The sequence below is a fragment of the Talpa occidentalis genome, unplaced genomic scaffold (genome assembly GCF_014898055.3).
Source record: "Talpa occidentalis isolate TD23 unplaced genomic scaffold, MPIMG_talOcc4v2.1 talOcc4.9, whole genome shotgun sequence".
In the NCBI taxonomy this organism is placed as follows: Eukaryota; Metazoa; Chordata; class Mammalia; order Eulipotyphla; family Talpidae; genus Talpa; species Talpa occidentalis.
The window spans coordinates 10,189,945-10,209,965 of NW_023605305.1; the positions used below are offsets into that span (position 1 = coordinate 10,189,945).

The window sequence follows — 20,021 nt, forward strand, 5'->3', positions numbered from 1 at the left end:
TTGTTGCTCTGCTGTTCCAGAAGAAGCTGCGCCCATCCACTGCCTGCCAAGACGTTATGTAACAGCAGCTCCAGTCTAACATGTGCCCAGAACGGCCTCTTGGGGAGACGAGACATGGACAGGGGATGACTTTGTAGTGTATGGTGAGAAGTGTCCCTGAGACCACGGTCCTCCATCCTCCTTCACCTGGGGCCGGGGTTCCAGTAAAAGAGAAAGGCAGGGCCTCCCCGGTGGCGCAGCGGTTGAGCGCCGGGTTGCGAAGCTGCCCGCAGCCTCTGCAGTGCCGGTTCGATCCCCGGCTGCTCCCCGGCCACCAGAGGAGGGTCCCGCATGGTGCACAGACCTCTCCTGCCGCCCGCTGCTCCCCTCAGCAGTGTACTTCGGTCCTTCTGCCTGCTCTGCTCCCCGCTCTGGCTCTGGTGAATTCTCTCACCCTCCCGCGCTTCTGACTGTACCCAGTGCTTGTATAAATAAATAACTAAAATAAATCTTTAAAAAAAAAAAAAAAAGAGAAAGGCATACTTTCAAAGATGGAAAATGGATTCATTAGTAAGAAAAGCGGCCCCTCTATCACATGTGGCAGGCAAATTCTCAAGTGAACCTTGCAACCACCTTACCCTGCAGATTACGGGCGAGGCGACTGTGGGGTCTGAGCGATGCCCCCTCCCTAGAGCCAAGCAGTCCCTCAGAAACCCTGCTGCCTCTAAGGACCTCGCGCACGAGAGTGCGTGCACCTGCCCGGCCCCGGCTGAGCTTGGGTCTCCAAGGCAGCCGCAGTGCCTCAGGACCAGCTTCGGAGGCACAAATCCACCAGCTCCAGTGGCGAAGGGCGGAAGCCTGGGGCTGCGAGCCAGGTTCACAGGCCCTCTCTTAGGCCGTCAGGAAAGCACAGCTACTCTGGCTCCTTTAAGTCTGTGCCAGGCCCGCCTTCCATGGCAGCCTGGAGTCCCTGGGGTCCCCAAGCTAGGCCCAAGGGGGAACAGCAAATGCCTCCGTCACAGAAAAACTGGAGTCCTGCCACCCAGCCTGCCTTCAGTCGGAGACTTGAGGATTGGAGTTCTACATGCCCTTCAGGTTCCATCTATAAGGCCAAAATGTGAGGAGAAACCAAGGGTTCTGTTTAGGAAACTCATTCATCAAATCAGCGCCCCAGCTGGAGGGCCAAGGACAGACAGGCAGGCTCTGTTTCAGCCGACACAGGCCCAGAGAAGCGGCTGAGACACCAGTCTTCCTGGGCATGTACTTGGCCAGAATCACCCAATCACAGACGGTTAGGCAGTGGTCACACCTTCGTTTTCAATGTGTATTAAGTCATTCATTTATTTCTCAAGATGTGCACACTCAAGTATTAAGCTGACCAAGGACAGCGCGTGGCTCCGAGGTGTGTACAGGTCCTCCGATGGCCGGGGTCACAGGTGATGTCACAGCGCACCACACACACGAGAGAAAACAGGAAGCCTAAAAACCCCAAGCCACTCCGAGAATAAACGAGGAGGGGGGAGGGAAGAGTAATGATGCAGCACCCCCCCCCCCGCCGTGGGGGTTGGACGCACAGGAGGGCAGGACACAGAGAGAAGGAGGGCAAGCTAGTCTCACTCTTCGTCACCGCGGTTCTGTGTGAGGGTCAGGGGACTGAGTTCAACAGGTCCTTCAGGAAGCTCTCTGGATCCGTGATTTCTGATAACAGACCTGGAAAACAGAGGCGGAGGTTGGTTAGGAGCCGGCCAGTGCAGTGCCCAGCCCCCGAGTTCACCCCACGGAGAACACACTGCTCGGCTGCAGCTGCTCACGGGGGCCCCGCAGGGCCTGGGCAGACAGTCTCAAGCAGACGCACAGTGGGTAAGAGGCGTCAGGACTGGCACTGCTGTAGAGGCTTGGGCATGACGGTGGCATGTGAGGTGTCCACTGAGGCTGCATGGGAAATGGAGGGGGCTCCTGCAGTGTCCACAGCCCGCAGCATATTAACGAAGGGACCTGGGGCCAAAGAAAGGTTAATACCACTGCCCTCGCGACCTGGGAGGTGCAGAGGAACTTCAGCCCAACCACTGGTCCGGGACTAAGAGCTATGAGCCAAAGCTCAGGCACTCCCTTTCCGCAGCTGTCAACCAGGACAAAATGTGGCCATTTACGTGGACATGTCCTCTGCACAGCAGGTGCTGCATCAGGGTCAGATGCCCCAGCTCACACTTAACACACGTGGAGTTGCTAACCCCAGCACCCAACGAGACACTGAAGTCACTCCCCAGCGCCTGTGCTAACGGAGGGAAAGGTAGAGAGACACACTCTTGTTGGTTTTGGAAGGTGTTCTTGTACCTTGCATTTGAATAGGGTATGTCTGGTATTCTGGAATTTTCTAACAGCTTAAACAAAGTAATAAAGTCATGCTGTAAACACCTGACCTGGGAGGCTCCCCGCCTGATGCTCTCACCCTCCCCTGCTGTAGGTGGGGGTGCTGATGCAAAGTCCCAAAGGGAGGCCACCCCCTTCCTTCCTTGCCTGCCACCTTCTCTTTCTTGGAAAGCCTTTATTCAGGCATTCCCAAGACCCGGGGACAGGCACAGTGCTCAGGACGGAGGGCACCAGCCAACAGGCCATCTGCACGCAGACACCCGCAGAGCAGTCAAGAGTTAGTGAGCTCAGCAAAGACAGTGAGTGAGCAGTGTCTGCTCGCGCCCACCAGGTATCGGCAGGGAGACACCAGTCACCAAAGGCCCAGCCCAGTACAGGGCTTCCACCATGACCTTTAAAGGATGGCCAAACAGGAAACCCCAAGGCTTCCAGAAAACTCCATCAGCTGGTGCAGAGGGGGTGGGGAGGGAAGGAACTCACACTGAGCATCACTCAGACCTCTGAGGGTTTAGCTCCCAGAAGACAGAGACCAAATAAAGGGAAGAAGCTTTTGCTTGCTAATGGGATCTAGGAAGGATTTTTTTCCTGCTTCTTTACACCTTACAAAATCCCCACAATGAACATGAGGGGAAAGGCAGCCACGCCCGCAAGGGCACAGAATCTGCTCTGGTGACTGGCCCAAGTCACCTCCCTGCCATCACCCGACACTTGCTTATGAAATGTACATTTAATACGTTTGCAGTTAAATGTATTAAATGTACATTTAATACCAATTTGCTGTGTAATGAATCCACACAGGAGCGGAACTGGCCGAGAAGGCCTCCCACAACCCAGATCAAAGCATTGCCCTGTTTTACCGTCACAGCGGCTCTTTGCTCAGTTTTGTATTTACTTTTCTAGGAATCAGTTGAAATCTCTCACATCTCCCTGGGGCAGCTGCGACAACAGAGGTTTCAGTCCCCAAGAGGAAGACAGATAAGCTCCAGGTGACTCTCTGAATGATCACAGAACACTACGCATCAAAAAGGGGCTTCAGCAGTTCTCCTGTTGGAAACTGTTCTGTCTTCAAAGCCTCAGTTACCCCTCTATAAATGGGGGGGTGGGGAGGGGCACTACAGACCGAACTCACACAAGGTTGTCCCGCAACAAGAAATGCCCGGACAAGGAGCAGCACCACGCCCAGCGCAAGAAGCACACACGCTGGCCATGGCGCTATTCCTGGACTGACCGCTATTCACACCTTCCACCCAGATCTCCTGCTGGTGGCCAACAGGCTGACACGTGAAGAACGTTATAGCAGCCCCTCTAAGGCTGACACGGGCTTTGCTGCCAATCTCTGAAAGATAAAACCTCAACACTGACCAGCCACATCAAGGAACTCCGAGAAGGTCTCCACTGGCATGAACTCCTCCTGGAAGGTCTTCAGGGCTTTGTCAGCAGCTTCGTAGATGGGCATGTCGTTGTGGCGGATGTACTCCGCTAGAGAGCAGGACCAGCCTCCCTCCGTGTTGCTGGTAGGCACCTTCTACAAGAACCAACAGGAGACAGGCCGGGGGTGGATTACTTAATGCCTGTCTTGTGCCTTAACTCAGGACGTTTCCATCCATGAAGGAGGGAGAGCCCCCACTGCCATCAAAGTTTTCCTTAGAACATGTGTTTCACTTCCAGGAACAACAAATTTTCACTTCATTCCTCATACAGGCCCTTATTTGGCACCATGTCACCACACTCTACAAGCTACAATAAGCTCCTGTGTCCTTTCATCCCCAGACACTTCACGTCTGCGTTTCCCAAAGAAAAAGCAGGGTGAACAGGCTTCAGCTGAGCTGCTTCATTCAGCTAATACAAGCAACCAGCCAAAACCCTGAATCCCCCAAGTCAGAGAATTTATGCAAATAGAGGGTGAGTGGGGGCAGGGGAGGTGGGAAGGATGGCGGGAGGCATCTCCAGTAGAAGGAGGTCAGCAGCAGGCCCGAGACCAGGAGCCGGGCGCGCTCCCGGCTACAGTGCACATTGCCGTGCCAGGCTGAGTGACCTCCAGCTGTGGGCTCTTCTCAGGGCAGGTCGACCAAGAAGCCACTGCCTGGCTGCTGAGCAGGGCTGAGCCGGCAGCCCAGACGTTCCCTCCCTGCAGAAAGCCCCCATCGCTTCCTTACCTTAAACATGTTGTAAATGAGATCGACGATGGCCCAAAAGAGAAGGGAAGAGCGGTAAGCAGAGTAGTCCCTCACAGCCTTGTCTGTTAGCCTGGAAGAGAAATCAAATTCCATGGTTACTGAGACCCCAGAAGGACGCACGGAACAGAGCAAAGCACCAGGAGCGAGGGAAGAGGCAAGGCAAGCTACCCATCACCAGTTCCTGGCACTCAGCCATCTTCGTGGAGAAAAGCAGCAGTGAGCAAGAACTTCTGAAGGCGTCAGACCCACAGAGATCATTTACTACGAAAATGCTTCACAATATGTCCTTAGTACTGACCCTCTTCAAAACCAGGGGGAAGCAAAATGGGGGTGGGGGAGACACAAGTGGTGACATGGTCATCAAGGATACTGCCCAAAAGAAACGCCCAGAAGGCCCACATCTGCAGGGGCTCAGCCCCTCACAAGCTCTTGGTGGGAATGACGTCAGAAATAAAGCGCACTTCAGCCTTTACATTCTCCCTGGGAGAATTTTTACTAACAGTCAGCAGACCTAAACCAGTCAAACAATAGTTTATCAACACACGCTGCATTAAAAAACAGCCAGTTGGTGGAAAACTGGTGTTGAGCAAGAGTCAGCTCTGTGATGGAAGACACAACCACCTCAACACCTCCTAAATCCTGGGGTAATCCTGAGCTGCTCACCACACCCCTTGATTGCTAACCAGTATTCTCTCTACTTAATCCGGTGATTCAGATCAGGATGGAAGCCCAGCAGGGCTCTGGCGCACTTGGGAACCCGTGTGCCAACAGCCGGGCCCTGATAACACACACCTCGGATGAGAAGTGACGATCCCGGCAGAGCCTCTGAAATAGGCAGCTCCCCGCACAGGGAGTGAACATCAGGGCTCAGCTTCAGTTTCCACCACCCACCATCCGCTAGAGTTTTTGTTTGCAAACTGCCCTCATAGCTGTAACAAGTAAAGGCCAGATGAACCCTTGTCATGGAGAGTCTACGCCTTGGAACACACCAGAACAGACCCCATAACTAAATGGACTATAATTTAGAGTGAAAGTGTGTGTGTGTGTGTGAGTATGCGTGTGTGCAAGCATCATAAGAAAATAAGACAACGAGATAACAGTGATTACGGAAGTTGAAGCCACGCTATATGGCCCTTAAGTGAAGGCACTGCCTAGCACAGAACAGGGCACCCACACCCACATTCAATACATGCTAGTAACTAACAAAAGTGAAAATATAAAATGGGGCAATTCTATTGGCTAAAATATGCTTCCTAGCCCTTCAACCTCCCTCAACCCCAATATCCTCAAAAACACCCAGCTCTTTCTTCCCTGCCACAAATGTGGGTGCCGCAACCTGAAGTGAACATTACTGGGAGGTGGGCCTGCAGGTGTGGGCTCTACTCCATTTATTTTTCTGCAACTCACCTGTTGGCAGGTGAGACGACAGACAGGCTCTGACAGACACCCAAGACAGTCCCATGTTTAAATACTTGCAAGCTCCCAGCAGGAAGCCCTTGCCTCATGGCAACCATGCAGAGAGGCCCTCTGCGCGTATTCCCGGAGTTCTGCTGTTGGGCATCTGCTGCGGCCTCCCACCCGGGGACAACTCAGGACAGAGCCTGCTGCCAGCACTCTGGCCCTGCTACCGGGGTGACCCCTCTAAACATCCTCGAGCCCCGGTCTCTCCTCGTAGGGTGCCCCAGCCCGATGCCCACACCCAGCACACCTCCCGTCTGCTTCCTGGGCACCAGCTCGTGCCTCACACCACATCAGCTTTGCTCTTCTTCTGTTTTGCTTGACAAGCAGGAATCCTGAGTGCCCCTGCCCCACCGAACAGTCAAGGTTAATTAGTGAAGCGACTAAACTGCTTCAGAGAAAACTCCTGAGGGTGGCTCCCACTGGTTTTCGAATTAAGCTGTAACCAAGTGGGCTTTTCCTTAACTGCCTGGGACAAGAGTGAATTCTTGTCTCCTAAATGATGGCCAAACAGCTTCTGTGGCTTCAGATTTCACACCTGCCACTGTGAGCCTGTGCCAAGTAAGCAGCCATGTTGTGTGCCATGGATGCAGGCTCACCTGGCCGGCCACCTAGCACCTCCAGATCGAATATTGGATTTTTAGTGGCTAGTAACTACTTATGCTTTGGACTCAGGAAATAATAAAAAAGCTACATTTGGAATGTGGCATGGTTTAGGCAGGGATCCTCCTCCACACAAAGAAGCTGGTCCTGGCTGGACTCAACGGCAGAGCTCCCAAGCCCGTCCATCTGGGGGCCCAAGTGCCCACCCACCAGCAAGGCCCGATGAATGAGCTGAGGAAGGTGAAGGTGCCAGGTGTGCCAATTCAGGCGCGTGCTATTTTTACTTCATCTTTCAATGTCAGGGGCGGGAAAGCTCCTGCTCTGCGCAGCCCCTCAAGCCTGTTTCCCTCAAGGCAGAAGCAAGCTGGCAGCTCCTTGCCCGAGTGCGCCGGGCCACGAGAGGCGCGAGTGCATGCTGTGTGCAGCGAGAGGGTCATGAAACCAAGCACACGCTCTTCCTACAGTGTGAGCCCCTCTTTGGGAGGTGTCCACGTGAACAGAAGGCGCTCGTGGAAGAAGAAGGGCTCGTGGGACATGGGACGACAGGACAGAAATGTGACCGAAGAGGAGATGGGGAACGTTCCATTCTCCGAAAAGAAAACCCCAGGCACAGTCATGAGGAAACACCTGGTGTGTGCCCAGACCAGCGAGACTGGGAAAACCTGGTTACCTGTCCGAGCCCCTTGTTGGCGTTATTCTCAATTATTCGAGCCTCTGTGCCTGACTGGCTTCTCTGAAACTATCTACAGAGGTGAGCCTGGCTCCTCGTCTGGAGCTGAGCACCAACTCCTGCCGTGGCCTGGCCCCACCAGCCATTGGGCCTGGCCTCTTGGGGTGACTGGCTGAGAAGGGTCAGTGTCAATCACCCCATCAGATGCGCACACTTCCCGGAGCACAAACGTTGCTAGGCGACACACCGGGAATAACCATGCTGGCCACTGGCGGCCAAGGAGATGGCTTTCTTGAGTGGGTACTTTCCTAAGTACTGACCTGGTAGCTCCCCCTGGAGCCACGGCCCGGGCCTGAGAGGTCACCAGCAGCCTCCGCAGGATTTCCACACGTATGGTTCTCCACTTCTCGGGGGGAAGGATATGGAGGGCCAGGACTGTGAAATAGTGGGGCCCATCCACTTCAAAGGCACTCTCCACCCACTTCTCTTTGGGCTGCTCCAGAAAACCCTGGAGGTTCTTCTCCTCACGGGAGGTTGCTCGGGTTCTGAAACAAAACGGGCACAGTGAAACCAGAGGGATGCTGGCCCTACGCAAGAGGGGAGGTGGTCTGCTCACTGTCTTCTTTTAAAAGTTTCTCGGACACTTCGGCCACTGCCCCTCTCACCTCCTCTCCAGCAATCCTCCCTGTTTCTTTCCTTCCTCCCTAGCGGCATCTTCCTTGGCCCTCTCCTGCCTTGGCTCAACTCAATTCCCAACATCTACAGTGTCTTGAGCACTGTGTGTGTCGGGCACATTCACAGCCATGGCCACTCCACCATCTACGTGTCTTAACAACTGTGGAAGCCCAGAGAAGTGAAGCGACATGCCCAAAGCCAGCCAAGCCACGGAGAGGAGAAGGCAGACAGCCTCAGCTGCCCCGACTCCGTGTTGTTCGCACTCCACTGGCCTCCGGTTCCCTTTCTGGGCTATTTTGGTTTGTTTTCTGTGCCCTCTCCCCTCCACCAGGACTGTTGCCCCAGGCAAGTGCTGCTCATTCTCGCTCCTGCCTCAACTGTGATGATCATGACGATCATACACTTTAGCTCAGGCACCGTTCTGAGTTTCCTGTGGAATACCTCACTCAACCTCACAGTAACCCCAGGACACAGGCACTAGCCTATCCCGGTTTTATACAAAAGGAAACCACAGTACTAAGAAAATATTTTACCCCAAATGCCTGAGGAGAGAAAGAACTGGGCTTTGAACCATCATGAACTCTCAATTTTCCTGCCATGAGGAAGCTCTGACAGGCAGCCTCTGAGCCAGCACTGAGACGCTACTGGAGTCCCTGCTGACCCTCTAGTCCCAGCTACATGCTCTCCTCTAACCTGGGTCACGCTCTCAAGCAAGAGTGCCTGAGGCCCCATCCCTGGTCTGTGGGGGAAAAAGAAAACAACACTAGTAGCCACCAGAATCAAAGCCACCAGCTCTGCATAAGCACAGCCAGATGCTGGCCTGAGGGAAATCAGGCGGGACGGTACAGACATCCTGCTTCCTTCTGCTTCCCGAAGAGTGGGCCCAGGTGGCACAGGCAGATATACTCGACTTTCCAGAACTGGGATTCCAAAGCGTTTGCCATTCCAGAACCTGCACAGCACAGCTCAGCTCTGGCTCATGCTGTGACATATCTGCCTTTACATACGTTCTCCTGAAGGCAGGCTCCACGGCCACACGCACACCAACATGAAGCTAGCTGGGGCGGCCACTGGTGCTGGGAAGCAGTGCCCCTTCATGAAGCTTCCAGGAGGGCCCCTGACAGGGATGACTATGACACAGCCAGCCCCCTCCCCAGCTAAGGCTTTGAGCATACGTTACAAACGTCTGGAAGAAGCCCAGGGACATATGAAGTCACCAGCTCCATTCTGCTGGGCAAATCAGGCTCCCTCTCTGGGTCTGCTGGCCTCCCTGGACGAAGGCGCAGCCCACTCTACCTCACGGCTGCCAACAGAGACAAGTCTACAAAAGCACAGGCCTGGTGAGCGGCCCAGGACACTGGTGAGCAGCACCGTTTGGGCCTGAAGCATAGCTGGACAGTGGGATCATCTGCGTTAGTGGCGCAGATGTTTGTCCTGACAGTCTACACATGGTAGCTGATGATGTAATGTGCTGACGGAGCCCTGTCTGGGCAGCTTTTAACAATGAAGTCTGTGGTCTCTAGGCCAGCCTGTATCTCATGAGGAAATGGGAGGGAATGAAATGTTGGAGAGAGAAAACCAGAAGAGACAAGACACAGTTGTCCCGCTGCCCACACTGAATGGCAGGTGCCGTGGGCAGACTGCACAGCTGTTCACCAGCCTGGCAACTCTGCCCAAGAGACCTGACTTTTGAAGAAGGTGGGGACTAAAAGCATGAAGCCCTTTAAATCATATCTAAGAGCTAATGTACTCCCAGTCACTTTATTTGCTTTTAAAATCGGGGTGGAATGAAGAATATTATCTTCTACCTTCCTAAGCTCTTCTTTAAAATTACACTTTTTAAGTATCGAGCTAACGTTCCATAATGCACATGCAGATGAAAAATACTCATCTATTTATTCCTGGCTATCCTCCTACCCAGCTCACTTTCCCAGAAGATCTTGCTCTCCCTCTTTCTCCTCACACTTGGCCAGAAGCTTTACTCCTGGACAGAAAAGGGCTTAACAAGTTCAGCTACTCAGTCATGAGGTGGGAACTTGGTTCTGCCACAACCCCAGCAAGGACCTTCACATCTACACTGTGCGCCCTTGACAGCAACTGTGCCTGGGTCTGGCCCACAGCCTCCGCCAGTCCCAAAAGCCCAAAAAGAGGTGACATGGAAGCTTCGGGGTCTAGCTCCTCCCACTGCCTGCTTCCCACTGGGCCGAAGGTCCGTCCCAGGATGCAGCCCCTGTCCCATGATGGAGGATGGCAGAGTTTTGGGAAGGAAGCCTCGCCTATCACTTTATCCAGTGTGATACTAAAAAGCTGCACGTTGGTAAGACGGGCTGAGGGCAGACATCTGCTCTAGAGCTAACATGGGTGGACGTGGAAGAGCCAGAAGGCTTGGTGGGCAGGGGCACAGGTTGGGTGAGGCAGATGCTGCCCACCGGGAAGTGCGGTACTGACGTGTTCAGGACGTAAAGCACAGTGTGAACGATGTACGGGATCAGGTGGATGTTGCTCTCCCGGCCACCCCCGCCGGTGTCGGCACTGAACGACTGCTCCATGGCGAAGCGCAGGAAGAGCAGCTTGATGTCGTGGATGTTGAGTTGGTATGTGGGCTCCCGCTGGCCCGTACATTCCTGGAGGTAAGTGTTGTGCCTGGAGAGAAGCAGACCGGGTGCTGAAATGGATCGGTTTCCTGGTGAAATCCCAGTCTGGAAGCCCCCTCGACACCCCTCTTGGCCGAGAGCTGCAAAAGGCACACAGACTGATAGAGGGATGAGGGGGAGAGGTAAGAACAAGGGCTGGGCCCGCAGCAGACAGGAGCAGAGGGCGTTCCGTTCTGCTGTGAACGGATGTGGTGCTCTCCAAGCTTTGATGAGAACCTGCTGCTTTGCAGGGGCGGGGGTAGGGGGGTTTGCAGTTCCTCGTGGACCAATGTCACAGACTGTACTGTGGCCGTATCTGGGAGTACATTTTGGGAGAAAAAATGGAGAACTTCTCCATTCTGACTGACAAGGTGATCTACCCATAAGAACCATCTTTTCATGCTCCAAAAGTTTTTTCCTTTATCAATGTATGTCAGCCATGACTGGTCTCCATCCCTTATGAACTGTGTGGCCTCCAGGGGGCACCTCTCTGTGCCTCGGTTTCTTCCTCTGTAGAATGTGTGCCAGACCCCCAGTGCTGCCCTAGGTGCTATTATCACTGCCGCTGCCAGGTCCCTGCTTGACGTAAGCACCTTTTTTACTCTTGAGCTTTGAGGGTTGAGCATGGGTCACCCTTCCCAGAAGCTGTAGCTACTAGAATCTAGAGTTCAGGATGAGGCAACTTTGAAACAGCCCAATATCCCCCAGGCACCTAAGTTATGTTTGTAGTTTCAGCCCCAGAGGCTGCCACACAGTGTACAGTGCACTCTGGAAAAGCCCAGCTGCAAGGACCAAGTCAGGCCCTACGTCTCCCGTCCTAAGAGCAACAAAGGAGAGAGAGTGACAATTAGTTCTAAGTGGAGCACCAGATGCTGAGGGTGCTGGCTCCTTTCTTCTCTGGGCAGCTCCCTGGCAGCAAGCAGAGAGCAAGTCACAGACTCCAATGAAGGTAACAGGGAATGGTGTCACTATGGCTGAGCTGAGAGCAGATCTCCCCTTTTCCTGGGAATCCTCTCTTCTAACAGGCAAGTGCCCAACACTCACCTTGCCAAGCAAGTGGCAAAAGCTGATTCAGGGACGTGGGGCCCCCAGACTGGAAGGAGCCCATTGCACTTAGTGTTGGCGTTCTGGAGGGCGGCACTTTCCCACTCTTCCCGGCCTCGAGCCAACCTGGATTGGGAGGAGAGCATGGACAAGTGACTGCTGGAATTAATCTGGCAATCGGGCACCTGGGCATGTGGGGGTGGAGGAGGTTTGCCAACACTGAGGAAGTAAATTAGCCGAGGCTCCAGACTAAACAGACTTGCGCCATTTGCAACCCGGCCTTGGTAAATGCCAGCTTCACTGCTTCGAGGAAGCAAGACTGCTTTCATCAGCCCTGGGCCAAAAGCCCGGCAAGCCAGACGGCAGCACTTTGTGGCTCAGAGCACAACACTATGAGGCCCAGAAACCAAGGAACAGCCTTCACACCATAGGATCTGGGCCCCACCACCCCCAAACCCTGGGTCTCGGGCAGGCTGCCCACTCCTCTGACACAGGTCAGGTGTAGCAGGTGTGAGGGAGCAGTCTACTGGCAGAGCCACATCACGAGGGCCTACCTGACAGCAGCCAAGTGGCAGTCATAGTGCACAATGTTGAAGTGGGACACAGTGCTGTAGCCCTGCTGTTTCCGGGGCTTATTCTCCATCTCCTCCAAGGCCACCCGCTTGGTGAAGGTATAAATGCCCAGGACCTTTGTGGGCTGCACATTCAACACAAAAATCAGAGATGAGGGAAGGCAGCTCTGGAAGGCAGGTGAAGCAGAGCAGAGGGAACCAAGCATTTGCCTTCCTAGGAAGGATGCATTCAGGGGAATGGGTGATAGTCAGCACCTGGCTGGGCACAGCCCTAAAGAAATGAGAAGCAACCAAAATCAGGCAAGTGCCACGCAGATGCCAAGGCAAAATGTAAACCTTAATTGTCACTCTTTTTGCCTCATCTGAAAATGAAGAGGGAAAATGCCTCCGTGGGAAATGTCTTGCATCTCAAAAAACTTAGCTGGCAGCCCCCAGGGGCCTGTGGCAGCAGGACTCTAAAGGCTGCAGCCCAGGACTCTAGCCCTCCAAGTGTTGGGGAGGAAAAGGACACCTTTCAGGCTATCAAGACAGTGTTCCGAGGAAGCAAGGTCCTGCTCTCCTGGCAGCAGCAAGGTGTGTGACTAAAAGACCAGGCATGGAGTCAGAGGGGCCTGCACCAGGGTTCTGACTCTGTCACATGACCTATGTTTTCTCATTCATAAATTGGGGCTTTTTAAGGTTTAAGGACATAAATTTTCATAAGCTCTTGGCATGAGGCCTAGCACAGAGAAGGCATCCAAGGAGAGGTAGTTCATCGAAGATGATGACAATAAGGACAATGTTCAGCCAGTTTGCCTTTGTGCCTCCAAAGAGGACAGCTGGTCGAGATGCAGGCCTATCTAAGAACACAGGCCTGCTGCAGGGAGGGATGCTGCTGGAGCGTGTCGTACCTGGAACTTGTAGCCTTCCCTGCAGATGCAGCACGTGAGGCCCGGCTCCTCAATCAGCTCCTCCATCTGCTTCAGGAGCGCCGTCTTGGTCACGACCTGGCCCTTTTCATTTGTCTGTGGGAAAACCCCGGGGGCACGTTAGTTAGAGATTTCCACGCTCCCTGCCCCAGCTTGTGGCCACTCAGGACAGGGCTGACCCACCACTGTGGGGGCTGCTGCAAGGAAAGGGCATCTCTTTAGTTGTTTTCTTTCTTTCTTTCTTTCTTTTTTTTTAAAGATTTATTTATTTATTTAGACAAGCACTGGATACAGTCAGAAGCGCGGGAGGGTGAGAGAATTCACCAGAGCCAGAGCGGGGAGCAGAGCAGGCAGAAGGACCGAAGGACACTGCTGAGGGGAGCAGCGGGCGGCAGGAGAGGTCTGCGCACCATGTGGGACCCTCCTCCGGTGGCTGGGGAGCAGCCGGGGATCGAACCGGCACTGCAGAGGCTGCGGGCAGCTTTGCAACCCAGAGCTCAACCGCTGCGCCACCGGGGAGGCCCTCTTAAGTTGGTTTCTAATGAGGATGAAGGCCCAGATTCCTCTGTTCTTCTCTCACAGGAACCAGTGAAGCAGGTGAAACCAGCTAGCCGGGACCCTCGCCAAGTTACCACTTGCCACCAAAAAAAGCCCCCTTTCTTTGTGCTACCACCCCCAGTCTCCAATGCCAAGGGCTGCTGCACAGACTTATTTACTGTCCCCATGGAAGCTCTAAAACCGCTGACACCCATTTGCTGGTCTGCAGGAGACTCCGTAGGACTGCTGCCTCCTCCACGGTGGCGACAGTGCTAAGAGTGGAGCCTCAGATCAAGCAGTCCTGGGTTCAAAATCCTGCCAACCATTTATTAGTTTTGAGTGTTGGCCAACTGACTGCACCTCTGAGCTTCAGTTTACCTGAAAAGTGGATATAATGACAGCAACCTCACAGAAAGACAAGAGGTTTTGACAAAATTTGACAAAATGCCTAAGCACAGCATACGGCAGAGCAAATCCTGGCTAAACTATCATTATCATCACCACTTTTACTGTTCGTCCCCTGTGAAGTCATTTCACAAGAGTCTCGCCTATACAGCAAAGTAAGAACAGCCCTACCTTGAGGGTTGCTGGGAAAATTAAAGACAGTGAAGCATGGAACACTGTGCCAGGCAACCCGCTTCCCTCCTCCTCTGTGGACCGTGCCCCCATCCCAGCTGTTGGGATGCGCGGCTAACTGTGTCTGGGGCTCTGTCAGCAGTGTGTGCAAGAATGCAGGGCTCAGGAGTGGCTTTACCGTCATGCCCAGGGTGCCCAGCGCCTTCTGCCGCATCGCCATGGCCATTCGCTTCTTCTCTGCCCGGGTCTCCCTGCGGGCTGCATCAATCTTCTTGTTCACGTCAGGGTGCTCCCTCAGAGCCTCCAGCAGGTTCTCAGCCAGGGTCCCGATGCCCTCATCGCTGGACACCTGCTCCAGCTTGTGCAGGTTTGTGATGGAGTCCGTGCCTATCAGAACCTGCTCGTGAGAGAGGAGACACGCATGCCGCAACCAGGTGGACAAGCCTTCTTCCCAAGAGCTTAAAGGTCTGGAAACATCAACCGGACGTGGACAGCCCCAGCATATACTCAGTTTCAACATGACCCTTTGATTCTACACTTCAAGCGATCTGGACAAATGGGCGAGGGTCCGGCTCTGCCTCTGACCTTTGACCAATCACTACAATCTTCAGCTTCAGGGTCCCTATCTATAAAATGGGGGCGATGGCAGGACTGCGGCGAGGGTTAAAGTGGACAACCATCAGTCCGATGTAAAGCCTCCAGCTCAGTGAAAAGGAGGGGGGCTCAGGTGAGATACCCTGGAGAAGCAGCACCAAGGAAGCCCAGCAGCCTGTGACATCCACAGGGGCCCAGCTAAGCTCTGCGTCTGGGGACGTTCCTCCTCTGGGCCTAGCAAGCCAGGCGTGCAGACAATGCTAACCCAGAAGTGTAAGTACAAGCGGGAGTGGGCTAAGCAAAACCTTTTTCATAAAGTAGACAGGAACAAGAAGCCCTGTGCTTGAAGCCACTGGCAGTCACGGCTGTGCAGCCCTGAGCTCAACAGGGAAGCTGAGAACACTGAAGGCAGAGAGCGCCCAGCGTCACCAGAGTCCCCGCGCTTCTAGCATAAGTGAGCAGAGGACAATCACTGCGCATCTGACCACAAACTGCGGACAACAGCGCCAACTTGCAATGCCAAAGCTCAGCACTCACCTCAGATCACTCACTAGCTCATAAATCCATTCTCATAGCAGGTACGCCCCAATTTTGTACCTCAGCAAAATTACATGCTATCTCACGTCTCACACTCCAAAATGCTGAACCCAGAGTTTGACTGCCCAGTGCACTCTTCCCCAGGCACCCCAAACTCAACAAGCTGGGTGTTTACTGTGTGCCTGTGCGCACACGCCCCCCAGATTCAGTCAATCTCCAAATCCCATTCATTCGACCTCCCAGGTCTCTGTGGAATCCAGCCACTGTCCACTTCACTGCCTGGTGCTGGCTGTGATCGTCCCACACTGAGGTAATAAAAGCTTACCAACTGTTTTCCCAATGTCACCATTGGCCAGAGGCACGGTCTTCAGCTGAAAATCTGCACTTGTCTCCTCAGAGAATGAGATTGGACCAGTGCTTATGTCTCCACCATCAGCTCTTGCCACAGCTCACCTCCAACATGCAATTGCTTCCAAACCCCGGAGCGCTTTAAGCTTTTGCCTGAGCCTTTGTAGATGCCACACTCCCTTCTAAAGTCCCTCTACACTTTGATGGGCTGACTGTGCAGTGCTCACTCTATGTGGCTGTATCTTCCGCCACAGAGTAAGCTAGAGAGGCACAGGCTGTGACTGCCTTGATCATCACCAGTGTCACTGCCACGCAACACAGCACCAGGCACATGTAGGCCCCAGACGTTACCGGAGGAGAAACTGGGTAGTGGTCTACATGGTTTCCCTATGTTATTCCTTAGCAAATGCATGTGACTCTGCAGTTACGTCAAATAAAAGCTTAACCTCAAAAGTTTAATTTAAAAAGTATATACACCTGGTCACCTAGGCCGGTTAGAATGTGTGAGGGCAGCAGAGACCTTAGCCGTGGGAAGGAGAGCAGGACGAGCGCAGAGTGGAATGGGTAGGCCTCTCTGAGCACAAAGCTTTCAGCTGCGTGAAGCAGAGCAGAAGATGGCAGCGATGGTATTACAAATGTCCCAGTCACTGTGGCCAGAAATCAAAACTAACAGACACTCTGCTTAACCAGCCTGCCACTCCCTCACAGTTCAACTGCTGCTTGGCTGGCTTGTGAGATAATGAAGCCTCCGTGAAAGAATGATTTGAATGAGAAAATCACAAATACGATGTACACCTCTCTACAAACACGAGATAAATGAGATGACTGCCAAGTCTTGTCTTCTCTAGAATTCTCATATACCAGGGCAAGTCATGGCTCAAAGCTAATCAAGGTGATTCTCTTCATCTGGTTGCAGGAGAGGAGAGCAAGTATATGGTTCCTTCACACATATGCCATCTCCCGAGCCGGTCCATGGGCAGCCGACTACACACCTGGGTGGCAGGGTGCTGGATGGCCAGTCCTCGAAGAAGTCTCAAGATAAATGGCAGGGCTGGACGAGACAAAAACTTTTTCCAGATGTCCGCATCCAAACTGCAAAGCAAAGGAAGATTTATTACTAGCAGGCCAGAGAGGCAAAGGCTACTTGGAAACCAGTTGCTGGTTCCGGCTTGTTAAACACACCCCTCCGAGAGGACCAGGACGAATCACAAAGGATCACTCGGCTCAGCTAGGAAGTCAGGTGGAAATGGGTCCTGTAAACAGAAATCGCAGCCCCCAAGAACTGTGCAAGGCTGAGTCGCCAGCTTGGGAGGGAGACGCCAAGGACAACAAAGGAAAACTGAAACTCCATGCCAAGGTGACAGAGGCCAGGAGAGGAGCCACTGACAGGACTGCTTCTTACTTCTTGGCACTGGGAATGTGCTTTTTCATGTAGTCAAGTGCACTCTGGGTAATTCCCTTCTGGAGAATCAGATCCTTCAGCTGATGTCCATTGCTGTTGTTCTTGATGCCAGCTGCTATTTTACAGAAGCAGTCCAGGAATACTTTATCATCACCGCTGTGGTCTTCATCATACCTGAGGGGAAAAGTAGAGTCTGAGGGTGGAAGGAGTAAGAACCTAAGCTGAGCATGTCATTCTCGTGGCTAGCAACCTTCAGGAGCCTATAGGACCACACCTACCTAAACTCCTTAGCACGACAGAGCCCCTCTGCCATGCTCCCTCCATCTGCCATCTCCCCAGCTCCCCTGTGTGGTCACGCTCCGGCCGTCCCACGTGACACCCTCCATCACACTCCCCACCTCACCAACCACATCACCATCTCTGCCAAGCTAATATAACATAGTATCTTTTCATCCTCGGCTTTACGATTTGAGTCCCTTAAGGAACACAAAGTCTTTCTTCTCACAAAACAGTCCAGAGTTTTTGTGCGGACCATCATTTATTCACATGAAATTCAAGCAACGTACTTGTCAAAGCTGCAGTATGGTTTGAACCGCTCCACCAAGATTTGCATTTTCTCCACCTCTCCAAAGGAAAGGTATGGGATGATGCGAAGCAGGCCCTGGAGCACACTGGGATTGGAGCGAACAAAAGTGCTATTGATCTGGTCCAAGAGCATCACGAGCTGATCTTTGTCACCCGTCAGCAAGAGGTTGCCCTGCAGTAGGAAAAAGGATGGCCCATTAACTGGGTCAGGACTTCAGCAGCCGCTAACATTTACCTGACCTATCAGAGCCACCAGATGGAAGTCCTAGAAAAACTGCCTCAGCACTTGCTGTGGACAGTCAACAGGATAAGTCCCTGGTTATTCCCAGGTTTCTGGGATGGTTTTGTTAATAGTCTCGGGGGCTCAAAATACACCAATATAGTTTTCCTCCCATCCCCACTAGCAATGGAGAGTGCAGGTTTCAGTGTGACGGCAGATGGAGGGGTCTGGGCCCTGCTCACCTTGTCTTCACTCAGGGGCTCAGCATTGGACTCATCCAGAATGATCTCCATGATGCTAAGCACCTGTTCGGCCACAGCTGCACCACCGCTGTCCTTGCTTTCTTGTTCAGCTACCAGTGCCTACCGGAGAGGGAGACCCAGTCATTCTGAGGATAAGACACAACCACTCACCAATGATGGGATATGCTTCTCCAGGGAGGGGTCTGCTGCTCCTCATGATCTTACTTCCCAGAGACCCCGTGTGTGTTTGTGTGGGCTTTCAAGAACACCTCCCATTGGTGTGAGTATGGACTGTTTTAGGGACTAACTTCCTCTTGTCTCTGATCTGAAGTCAGAAAAAGGGTGCCATGGCAGCAGCACAGGGAGAAGGCTGCATAGGAAGGGACAGCCTGAATGCTTGAGCCTTGGGGCCAGTCAGCCAGACACATGAAGGGTCTTAAGAGGAAATCCATTTCATCTGAGTCCAGAATTGAGATGTCTTTCCCCAATTAAGGATTTCTAAGGCTCATTCTTTATCTTTTGCAGCCAACACTCTTACCAAGTTTAAAGTCCCCAGCATGACGTTCAAAGTGTTCATTTCCAGTTTGACCAGCTGCTGCCGGTTGACTTTCACCTTCACACAGTAACTGAACAGTTTCAACAGCACCTGACAAGAAAAGGCAGTCAAAACCCATGAGACCATCTGAGAGCAAAAGCTGTGGGGACAAACAAGGAGAGAAAGTCAAAGGGAAGAGCCACATACAATCAGCAGATTCCACCCCTGATAGCCAGAGGTCGGCAGGGACAGACATACTAAAGGGGACATGGGAAGGTGGAGACGATCTCAAACCAGCTTGGCAGTTTAAATAACAATGTTCTCCAGTGCTAGCGCCACCTCTAAAGCAGTGACAGCAATTCCCAATGAAACAGGTGGCACTCTGTTCTCTTGGGGGAAGTTGCTATCCTAACTCCAAACTAACAGCAAGCAGATTCCAAAGCTCATAACTTGTGGGAACACAGAACCACATAGATCATTTAGGACATGGATACAAGGATGCACATTCTCTAATTTCCTGGAGGACAAAATGATAGCACAGTATTTGGAATCCTCTACTCCTTACTAACAGGTAGATGAACACCTGGACACAGTCATGCAAGAAAGAGCTGCTTACAAAGCCTATTTAAAAAACTATACCACTTCCACTGCTGCTGCTGCTGCTGCTACTGAAAGACAAGTGCAGCTTTTTGGGAAAAGACAATTACACACTGATTCTGCAGGTAACTAGACAGACAGAAGAGAATGCGGTCATCACACTGGCTTTTCTGGGGGGTATGGACCAGGAAGAGGGAAGTGGAGGAAACCAGTCTAAAGTGTAGAAAACTCAGCGAAGCTGCCAAGTCCTTCACGGGCTTGCACTGGCTCATGGCACCATGCTGCCCTCTAGGGCTTAAAGGCACAGTGACCACGAGTCTCCTTACACAGAGGCCTTTCCCAAAGCAGAGGGGCTGGTCCACCTTACTGCCTTCAACTCACTGTTAGAAGGTGACGTCCCTGCTTGAAATCTTTGATCCCAGCGAGTCTGTTAAGCATGCACTCCAGGCCCCCACACTGGGCCATCACGCTAGCCATCTTATATACTTCTTCTTCATCTTCTTCTTCATCTGGGAAGAAGGGAAGGTAACAGAAATGAAGGGGACGGTGGCGAGGGGACTGGAGAGAGCTCTTCCAGGCTGACCACCCCCTTTCCCACGGGACAGTAACACGGGCCAACACCGGCTATTGAAGTACACTCTCTCATGCCCAGTAGGCGCTTTAATCAATTACACTTACTCACACATGTGAAAATAAAAGCACGTACCACATCCACCAATGAAATAAAAAACTAAGCTAATGTGAATCTCAACTCAAGTT

General features: G+C 52.8%; 1 protein-coding gene and 1 long non-coding RNA gene across 9 annotated transcripts in view; one reads left to right on the forward strand and one right to left on the reverse strand.

Moving 5' to 3' along the window:
• Positions 1-1,293: 1,293 nt before the first annotated feature.
• Positions 1,294-20,021, reverse strand: part of UBR4 (ubiquitin protein ligase E3 component n-recognin 4) — a 336,932-nt gene continuing 318,204 nt past the window's right edge. For all 7 annotated transcript variants that reach the window (XM_054691340.1, XM_037498330.2, XM_054691337.1 and 4 more), the window contains 15 exons: positions 19,644-19,771; positions 18,669-18,776; positions 18,131-18,250; positions 17,650-17,840; positions 17,084-17,257; positions 16,674-16,773; positions 14,381-14,599; positions 13,072-13,185; positions 12,164-12,306; positions 11,610-11,735; positions 10,381-10,575; positions 7,578-7,802; positions 4,506-4,596; positions 3,712-3,874; positions 1,294-1,689 (listed from right to left, as the gene is read on the reverse strand). In XM_054691340.1, coding sequence (XP_054547315.1) covers positions 1,625-1,689; positions 3,712-3,874; positions 4,506-4,596; positions 7,578-7,802; positions 10,381-10,575; positions 11,610-11,735; positions 12,164-12,306; positions 13,072-13,185; positions 14,381-14,599; positions 16,674-16,773; positions 17,084-17,257; positions 17,650-17,840; positions 18,131-18,250; positions 18,669-18,776; positions 19,644-19,771 — 2,162 coding nt within the window. In that variant the 3' untranslated portion in view covers positions 1,294-1,624. The remainder of the gene's footprint in view (positions 1,690-3,711; positions 3,875-4,505; positions 4,597-7,577; positions 7,803-10,380; positions 10,576-11,609; positions 11,736-12,163; positions 12,307-13,071; positions 13,186-14,380; positions 14,600-16,673; positions 16,774-17,083; positions 17,258-17,649; positions 17,841-18,130; positions 18,251-18,668; positions 18,777-19,643; positions 19,772-20,021) is intronic.
• Positions 7,514-20,002, forward strand: LOC129145151 (uncharacterized). Of its 2 annotated transcripts, none has more exons than XR_008550287.1 (3): positions 7,514-7,647; positions 7,966-10,249; positions 18,656-20,002. It is a non-coding gene; the product is annotated as an uncharacterized LOC129145151 (long non-coding RNA). The 2 variants fall into 2 exon arrangements; XR_008550286.1 differs by lacking the exon at positions 18,656-20,002 and adding an exon at positions 13,672-15,068.